At 44.4% G+C, this 9,451-nt stretch overlaps 1 protein-coding gene across 1 annotated transcript; it reads right to left on the bottom strand.

Annotated features, from left to right (window-relative positions):
* Positions 1-99: 99 nt before the first annotated feature.
* LOC124006222 (dipeptidyl peptidase 3-like) lies at positions 100-8,902 on the bottom strand. Its single transcript, XM_046316080.1, has 18 exons — positions 8,688-8,902; positions 7,822-8,158; positions 7,568-7,657; positions 7,342-7,479; positions 7,146-7,220; positions 6,982-7,072; positions 5,535-5,665; positions 5,272-5,402; positions 5,097-5,155; positions 4,802-4,996; positions 2,978-3,090; positions 2,780-2,872; positions 2,435-2,497; positions 2,075-2,199; positions 1,792-1,912; positions 1,455-1,634; positions 1,158-1,320; positions 100-980 (listed from the first exon to the last, which is right to left on the bottom strand). The coding sequence occupies exons 1-18, from the start codon at positions 8,729-8,731 to the stop codon at positions 838-840; spliced, it is 2,292 nt and encodes a 763-aa protein (XP_046172036.1). The 5' UTR covers positions 8,732-8,902; the 3' UTR covers positions 100-837.
* Between the last annotated feature and the right edge of the window lie 549 nt (positions 8,903-9,451).

Raw genomic sequence — 9,451 nt, 5'->3', positions numbered from 1 at the left:
GCCCTTATTTCAATGTGTATCAGTTCATGCAGCTCATTACACAAGTTCCCTGAGATACCTTTAATAATGCATGAGAAACAAACTGAACAGACATTGATATTAAAAGAACAAAAAATTATATTTTATTTTTGTACAGGCTGTTTCTTACCAACCTCACCAAGAGAATATGCAGTACTGTCTACCCTTTCACAAATGCATTGCTTTTGACCATGTCACAGTAGTGCTTCAAGTGCCCTGGACACAAGGGACAAACAACTTACCCAATGAGTAGTATTATTGGGAGGGACTTCTTTAAAAAGAAAAATTGTCAATTTTCTCTAAGACAAACAGCAATTGAAATGTGTCGTCATTAAAAGGTTAATATGGTGGTTTAGACTTGATTGACAGATTAGTTGATGGCGAACCGTGTATGGTCCCCTTGAGTCACTTTTCTTTTCTACACCCTGGCCTCGTTTCAAACTGACTCCAAGCTCCTACTACTAGGAACTTTTGCGTTCCTTCAGCTGTCAAATTTGCATGACATTGCTTACACCGTTCCTATCCTTCCTGATACCGTCAGAGGGAAATGAAGAACTGCATAACGATAAGGGCTTAATGTAGTTACAAACTGTGCCTCTGAGGGCGAAGAATGTCTCCAGGCTCATAAATCACAGCCATAACCACCTGCGCATTCCACTCACGACTGATCTCTAAATTCATTTTGACAGTGCACCGAAAGATCAATTCCTATGACAAGTCCACACAGGCCGGGCGTGTCTCAGTCAGGAGCGGGCGTGGGCATGACGGCAGCATGTCTGGGTCTTAGCGCTGCTCTGGCTGTGTATCTGCACCGTTCACTCAGACCCAGCAGGGGGCATCCCTCTTGTTCAGCTCCAGCAGGTGGGCCTCCACCTCCTCGGCGTCGTCGGCAAACCGCTCTGTGAAAGAGCAAATCAGTCCAGCCGCGCTGCCCTCGTATTCCACGAGCTCCACACTGTCACCTGCATCAGACAAACACGCAACAAGAATTCCAAGGACACGTGTGCCAGTAGAATGGTTTAGGGTGATACACAGCCTTTCCGTCACGGTTGACCACTTAGTAGGACGATGTTAAACATGAAGAGCTGTGCCATGTAAATGTGGATAACCCTCTTGGCATTAAGACAGGGAAGACTAACCTTTGACCCTTGTGTTGGCCTGAACAAACATCTTGCGAGCCTCTTTGCGCTGGAGAACCGTCTCCCGCAGGCACAGGAAGTTGTGAGAACCGCCGTCGGACACGGCCGAGTAGCCCTCATACAGAGCTCTGCCTCCCTCCACATCGGCTGTGGACTTGAGGACCTGCAGGGACAAAAGACAATAATGGGTCAAAATGGAGACTTTGTTCAACTTTTATTGTGAATATTGACGGCTGATCTTCTATCCCGGTAATCCCAGCCACGATCAAGACATTTCCAAGCCTTCTACAGCTGTACCTGTAGTTTGCATAGGAACCTCTCTATGGCACCCTTGCCCACAGTGTGGATCTTGCTGCGGTCCAGCGTTATAAGGGCATCTGGGCGCCCATCTTTTCCTGTGCTCTCCTTCAGGGTCACCAGCCCCTCGCCAGCCTCCAGGAGCACCCGCAGGATCACAAAGCGAGCTTGCATGTGGGCCTGAGACAGAGGGTTTAGTTAAACACACAGCGGGATAAGACACACACACACACACAGGCAGTGGGGAAGATATTCAATGAGCTATAGAGTCAGAAAGCTAGCATGATCAAGTGAGGCTGATGTACTTCGTAAATGATTGAACTTCAGTGTAGCTGACCTGTCTCCAGCTCTTGCTCTCGGAGGTGTAGAACTCGAGTCCCAGCAGGCCAGCGCGCACCATGTTGAGCCAGTTGACGTACACCACCTCCTCTGCATCCTCGCCCTCATGGCCAAAGATGCTGCAAACCCAGGGACAACATCCTCGTTAGAGCGTCCTGACCCGCATAAGATCACCGTTAATACATTCGGCTTTTATATAAAAAATGTAGGTTTAGTGACTACAGAGCACGGCTAAACAGACCTGAGCACGGCTAAACAGACCAGAGCACAGACTAACAGACCTGAGCACGTGTTTGTTGAGACAGAGGTAGAGCCCCACACACTCGGCCCTGCACTCTTCATAGGAGCACGAAATGGTGGAGAATTTGCTGTCCCATGTTTCGTTGCCTTTGTACCAGGTGGTGATCTGAAGCACAGAAACCATACTTTACACCAATACTCACTTAAACCCCTTCATCGGCAACCAGACATTTTAACATTGGTCACGATCATCAGCCTTAAAACATATAGTTTACTGAACCACAACAATCCATTACGCTCTCTCAAAATCATTCTCTCTCGAGACCAAAGCGAAAGAATAAAGAAAATATACAGAAATAAATAAAAGTATGATCCCAAATGACTGAGGTATATAGGCTCACCTTTTCTCCAGTCTCAGGATTGCGAACATTATCTTGCTCGAAGTTGAAAGTTCCCTTCTCATCCTGTACACATAACACATTAAAAAAACACAGTCACAAAGCACTGTGCATCCCCCGCTAAGAGACTACATAACAGTAAACACAATGGATTTTAAACCAGATGTTTTAACACACTAAAGGGGCAATCCGTTCAAACAATAAAACGGTGGTGCCCCGCCACTGTTGTGGTGAACAGCTGGGCGATTGAGCTGGAAAAACGTAAACACTCAAATTCATAGACAGGGCTATAGATGCAAGGACTGACCATACAGGACATGACCATGAATGGAGATGGCTCTCTCTCACCTGGACAAAGAGCTTTCCACTGCCATGGCCCAGCAGCTCATGGAGGCCAACCTGCACCTCAAAGGAGGGCCCCTTCCACTTAATGTACACATCCTGAAAAAAACAGACAGAGACCATTTAAGGAAAAAAAGACCCCCCCCTTTCAGTCTTCGTGGTTATTTGGTATGGCACGGAGGTCATGGTTAGAAAGTTGTTTACCTTGTCTTCTTCATCCAGGAAGGTGAGCTTGTCCTTCTGGGTAGCATATGCCACAGCCAGAACATTTCCCAGGGAGACATTCTTAAAGCCCTCAGACTGTCTGATATCGTCATCTAGACAAACACAGACACACACTCGGAGATAACAGGCATAATTCCACGGTGACAGAATTAAAATGCCCCCCCCCCACCAAAAAAAATATTTGTTAAACATTGATATCAACCTTAAAACTATGCACTAGGACTTATTTGAAAGATGTACACAAAAAACTTTTTCCCCAGAAACACATTTACTGGAAAAAATGTGCAGGTGCAAAGTTTGGTATCAGACTGACGATGAAATCTCCCTCAGTTTTTACACGACCACGTTTTCTAAAAACGGTTTAATATCTACTCTGAATTAAGATCCCAAGATGTCTGCAGAAATAATGGGGTGTCAGCTATGACACCTCGAGTTACAACAACAAAAATATATTTTGGTTATCGAACTACAGTAAGTGAAGTGGATTTACACCCAGTAACAGAATTACGGTAACAGAATTGCATTATGGGTCACTGATCTGTACTATACAGAAATGCATAATTACGGATATAAATGCTATTCTCTTCATGGTGATGTATCCTGAATATGTACAGAAAGAAAAGAAAGGTAGAAATACACAATGTCATCCTTTACATATATGGGGATTACTCTACACCCTGGCTATTATTCTAATGAGCTCCGCCCCAAACAAGACCAAACGTAGTTGGTCCGGACCCAATCTGAACCAATCATAGAGGTTTATGTTTCAGAAGTCTGGACAACACAATACAGTAAAGTTCAGTACATTATATTGTACTCTACATTTCTTTACAGTACTCCGTTTCGCTGTGCTGTCCAAAGTAGGGAAACACAGACGTCTTTGATTGGTGACTGGATCAAATCTGAACCAATCACAGACGTCTTAAGGTTTGAGCCAAATCAAGGTCGGACCAAAAATGTAAGTCTGTGGATGTGGTGAAAACAGGGCCAGGGCGGACTGACCAAATTTCAACTACTTTTAAACGTCCCTGCATGCTGGTTAAAGTAAACGGAACGAGAGGGTGCTCATGGGTAGATGTCAGTAAGAGCCAGGAGAGGTACTGTAACAATAACTGGAGAGAGGGAGGGAGAGAGTGAGGCAGTAGCAGGTGACCTAACTGTGGTTTGTGACTATGATTTCCCACTAGCCAATTCAGATGCAGTAATTCTGTTCCCGATTCGGTAACCGAATTTCGAGTTTGAATCACTAAATTCATAAACAATCAAATATATTAGTAAAAACACTAATTGTTAGGTCTACCTTTACTTGTTACTTTGTGAACTTTCATTCAGAAATTAGAAAATATCTTAAAGATGTTGGTTTTTGGTAACGGAATGACAATGTTTCTCACAGAAGGCAAATCATTTCTCAAACTAAACGGAAGTGTCGATATTAGTTGTCAGGGGGTCTTCGACATGGTGGTTTGATGCATTTGCAATAACTTTTAAGACAATAATAACTTTTAACATCTCCGGTAGATGTTTTCTATTAACCCTTTTCCTCTGTTTGACCACAAATCAAAGCCATCGTTTAAGTTTTAAGATGGAAAATGGCTGAAAAATGTATCCAAAAACAGACTCGACGTTCATTTGACATGCTCCTATAAACTTCACATATTGGTGCTCGCGGGTCCTTTTCACATGGAATTGACCGACATTAAGCCGAAGTCATTAGAGATCCTTTCGAGACCCGAACAACATGCGGTGTGGATCGGCCGTGTCAATATTAACTGAATAAAGAGTCAGTTCGGACGTGGCACTCACAGTTGGGAATGTTAATGCCTGCTGGAATGCCGCTGCCAGCGAACGTCAGCACGTCCAGGGAGGTGAAGTCAGGCAGGAGGAAGCGGTCCTTCTCAAAGTCTTTTGGCCATGGCAGCTCTGGCAGAAGCACTTCGGCTGAGCTCACCAGCTTAGCAAAGCGTTCGCTCATCGCCTTGTTCACCACGGCAACAAAACCTGAGGAAAGAAAGAGGAGACAAACCCCCGATGCGATCACAAAAGAGTATTCAAAAACACGTAATGACATTAGGGGGTTGCGTTGCCTCTTCATTTGTACCTTCAAACTCTCCCCTGGAACCAAAGGGATCCCTGTAGCTCTCGATAAAGCCAATATAACTAGGAGAGAAAGGAAAAGACAAACATCAAGTTGAGAAAGAAAAACGACAGGGGAAGGGATTGCTTCTGTGATCCACAGACCAGAAGGCCAAATCTGGAAGGCAGCGCTCTCTCACCTCTCCACAATGGGCCCCTTGTCTTTGATCCAGAAACGAGAGCCTTCCTTGTGCGCCTCCACGGACCCAAAGGTGAAACTCCGCGAATATTCCTCCAGCATTCGTTTCTGGTTCTCATTGGCCGCGTGGTCCTTCCGTTAAAGAGAAGACGGTTCGCATGGGACCAAACTTGACATGTTAAGACGCATTAGTAGTTTTGAGTCACGTACTTTCGTCGATAAGGGATGAACATACATTTGAATTCAAATACTGTTTGAACTGACCTTAGCTTTCTCCAGATTTTCGCTCACTTTCTTCATGAGGTGATCATAGTCTCCCCTGGAAACCGTGAAGACACAGTCCTCAAAGTCATATCTGCCACACCTGGTCTCCCCCTCCCCATCCACTGCACAGTCTAGAGCAATGACAGAGAAAATTGATTTAATAAAAGAGAGGACTCATTCCTGACGTCAACCCTTTACACGTGTAGGAATTGGCCTGTATGGATATAGGGCTAAATTGAGATGTTCCTTAAAGAAGAAATATGAACTGCGTAAACGTGGTAGCGATAAAAAAAAAAGGGAACAGTTGAGATGATCAGAAAATGATTGGACCAAAGTTGAGGACAACAGTTCACCTATCAAGACTGAATCCAAACATTGCACTTGATTCAATGTGCATTTTACATTTACTGTACCTCTCGCTGCATTTGTTGACAACGAAATCCGAAAATACTCGGGGATACATTCAGTAATATAAGAAAATTCCTGGAAAATGTTGGGTTGGTGCAACATAGGACAACAAACAAATGACAAGGGGTTTGAGTGTGAGGACAAACTGGTGTCTCCAAGGGCCACACATATACACGTCTCCACGGTGTGCACAGTTCCTAAGTAACGTCAATGCACTTATGAGTCTTTAAATACAAGGTGCTTTTTTTGAGCTCTCCTAGGTGTGCCGTTGAGGAACTCGAGCAAGAACACTTGTAGTCATTTTGTTTGGAACACAACCCTGCATCTCCACCATCACACAATTATTGTTGTTGTTTACACAATCCAAAAATGGCCCACTACAAAAATCGCAACCTGGGTCAGATGGGCATCATTTGAACGCTTGTTCTATTGCCAACACGACTAGCTAAGTTATAAAATACCATCTTACAGTGTTACAAAGCTTTCACGGGGCAATTCAGAGAAAGAGATCGCAATTTTGGCGGGCATAGAAAATCTTCAAGCGTGCGGTCAAGTGTGCGTTCCCTGATGAATTCTCATCACAACAGACAAACAGGCTCATTCTGGTCAGAATAACCCAGGGTATGACGCCACGTCATCTCGTAAACTGCACATCAAACGCAGTGATGAGTTTTACGATAAGGAAATGTGACGTGCATTTTCTCGACTCACCGCTGTTTGGGTTTGCTTGCAATTCATCAAAGAGGTATTTATTTGAATTTGCCATCATCTCATCTTTCAAAATACATCGGGTCCTCTTAACCTCTTAAGATGTACAGCATTGCCCTCGCTCAGATCAACAATGTGCAAAAGTTGCCCGATTAGAGGGAGGGATGGGTGCAACTTCTGGTCGCATGCTGTTTTGGAGGATGCTTAAGTTCAGAACGACCGTCAGTCAAAACGCATACAGAGCTGTGAAGCTCAGAGCTTGAGCTCTGACATCATTTATAGTGAGTCTTTATTTGCATAGCTTTTAAAAAAAGGAAAAAGGCACTCTCACCCTCCTGCACAGCAGACGCAAGGCGCACCTCATAGCAGCTCTTCCCTTCGGATTTCTTCTTGAACAATCGCGTGTTGTAGGCACTCAGGTTCTGTAAGGGAGACAACTCTTTAAATCCTGCAATCCGAACACAAGACAACAAACTTAAATACGCGAACAAACACCTTTGAGTCCAAGAATTTCTGAGCCAACTCGGCGTCCTCCAAACAACAGTTCCCCGAGAAGTACGTGGTGATTCCCTGCGCACCAGAAACAAAGCGACATCATTATCAACAACTACAGTACATGGGATTTATTTAAGCGGACCAAACACCACATAAGGCAAACGTGAGGTGAGTGTTTGGCACCAGGAGGTCTTACCTTGTCCCCCAAGCCCAGCTGTTTCTGTTTGTCCTCAAGGGAGTAGAGGAGGGTGGAGCAGCTGTCCCACAGGGCCTCCATCTCACTGGGGCTGTCCTGGAAGGCCTGGCTCTGCCACACAAGGGCCTTCAGGTTCTCCTACGCCGCAATGTGTGGTTATTAGAGGACATAACCATTCCGTCAAGGCTTTTATAATTCAGACATAAAAAAAGTGAGGATTATCTACCTTGGGTAGGTTGGGAATGAACTTGGTGTCTCCAAATGACTTGTAGTTGCCCATGTTGGCATAGAGACCAGCAGCATAAACAAGAAAGGCCTGCCAAAAAAAACAATAGCTATTATTATCTCGAGTCAGGCTGAGACACAGAAGATGCATGTTATTACAACAGGCTCACTGTGCACCGTCACCTGATAAATCTTCTACGGTGTATACATTGTTTGACTCATTCTTTCTCCAGGCTCTGTGGGTAGGTGCATTACCTGGTACTCCTCAGGGCTGAGTCCAGCTGCAGTAGCCACATTCCCCAGCTGTGCTGGTGGCTGCTTGCGGAAGAGCCTCTGTAAGAGAACGAAGATGGAGGCAGACTCGGGCGAGGTCTGCAGCAGCACAGCCAGTCCTCCGTACCAGGCAGACCTGGAGAGGTAGTGCGCATAGAGCTGTTCTCTAGGGGACAGCAGGCGAAACGCTTCAGTGCAGTCCAGCGCGGAGATCCCAATGTCATTGGGGAGGTAATACTGAGAGTCCACCATGGTGAACAACAGTCTTGATGCTTGCGGCTTCCTTTTCAACGCAACGCTCACGGCTGAGAATGTGTAGCTAGATGTCAACAAAAATACATGGTATTATTAGCATTAAGAAATAGTTGTAGTTGCATGGGTAGATGTACACAACGGTTACGTCTCAAGTCGTCAAGTGACACATATCGAGCATCCTTCCTAGCCGCAACTAAAATACATTGCAATCAAAACTAACTAGACAGCTAGTATGTCGGTTACAGTAGGTGCCATCCATTGGGAGCGAAAGCCAGGTTAGTTCGATTAAACTTTCCAGCAAACTAAGGTAGGGGACGCCCAAGTATATACAATATACACTTAGAGAAATTGGTAACCACAAACAATTTCAATGATCTAACAGTAGCACATGGTAATAGCCGTTAGCTAGCTATCCAACTATGCACAGGCTAACAGCTAGCTTCACGTACCTATACCAAATATATTTTTTATAACTAACGTTACCTACAAAAACCACGTGTGTTCGACAAGGCTAGCTACCAGTAGTCAGTCAGCTAGCTAATGCTTTGTGGGTCCCTGTGTAGCTTGCTACATAAAAAAAAGTGTGTAGCTACCTCTTCCAAATACGCACGCCTTGAATCACGTTACAACGAAACATCCAGCAGTGATTGTGGTATATTTATTGATGGGACGATCGGTACCGGAGCTCCGATTACGTTTTCAAAGCACTAGTGATCCGACAACAATGTACAGTACTGATGCTCGTTTCAAAGTTACATTATCATCTGATCAATTAGGTCCAAAGCTCAGTTTGATCACGTGTTTATTTTCTTCAAACGCGAGATTTCGCCGTGGTTCCGTGGCTTTGATTTCACACACCGACCTCTACTGGACACTTAATCATTCAGTTAGGATTCTTTCATAGGGTCAGTTGAACGGTTAGACAAGGGGTGTTGGGTTTTCTAGTGACTACAACCAGGGATTGGGGTTGAATGAAGATTAAGGCATATTCATTTGAAAAATCATTTTATGTGAAAATACACTTTCATCACATTGTTGTTCAAACAATTAGTTTTATTGAGTAAAGTATAAACGTGTGCCTTTACGCATCCTTCATAAATGCCATACATTCACCGTTTCTGAGAACAAAAAAGAAGGGATTCACAGTAACAACAAAAAAGGGGAGCACAATGGAAGGTGCGAACCTGTACGGTAAGTGATAGAAGGCTATAGAGTTTAGATATATTGTTGAAAACAATTCTATATGAACATCAACCGCTGCTTTTCATTGCTTACCAGCAGATGTCACTAAATGTCCATTGTGTTTAAAACTCTGCGTAATGAACCGTTTTTTGGCACAATTTGGTGAAAGCCCCAA

This window comes from Oncorhynchus gorbuscha, linkage group LG02 (assembly GCF_021184085.1).
Source record: "Oncorhynchus gorbuscha isolate QuinsamMale2020 ecotype Even-year linkage group LG02, OgorEven_v1.0, whole genome shotgun sequence".
Classification (NCBI taxonomy): Eukaryota; Metazoa; Chordata; class Actinopteri; order Salmoniformes; family Salmonidae; genus Oncorhynchus; species Oncorhynchus gorbuscha.
The sequence above is the reverse complement of the archived record's forward strand: the minus strand, read 5'-3'. Positions and strand labels throughout refer to the sequence as shown.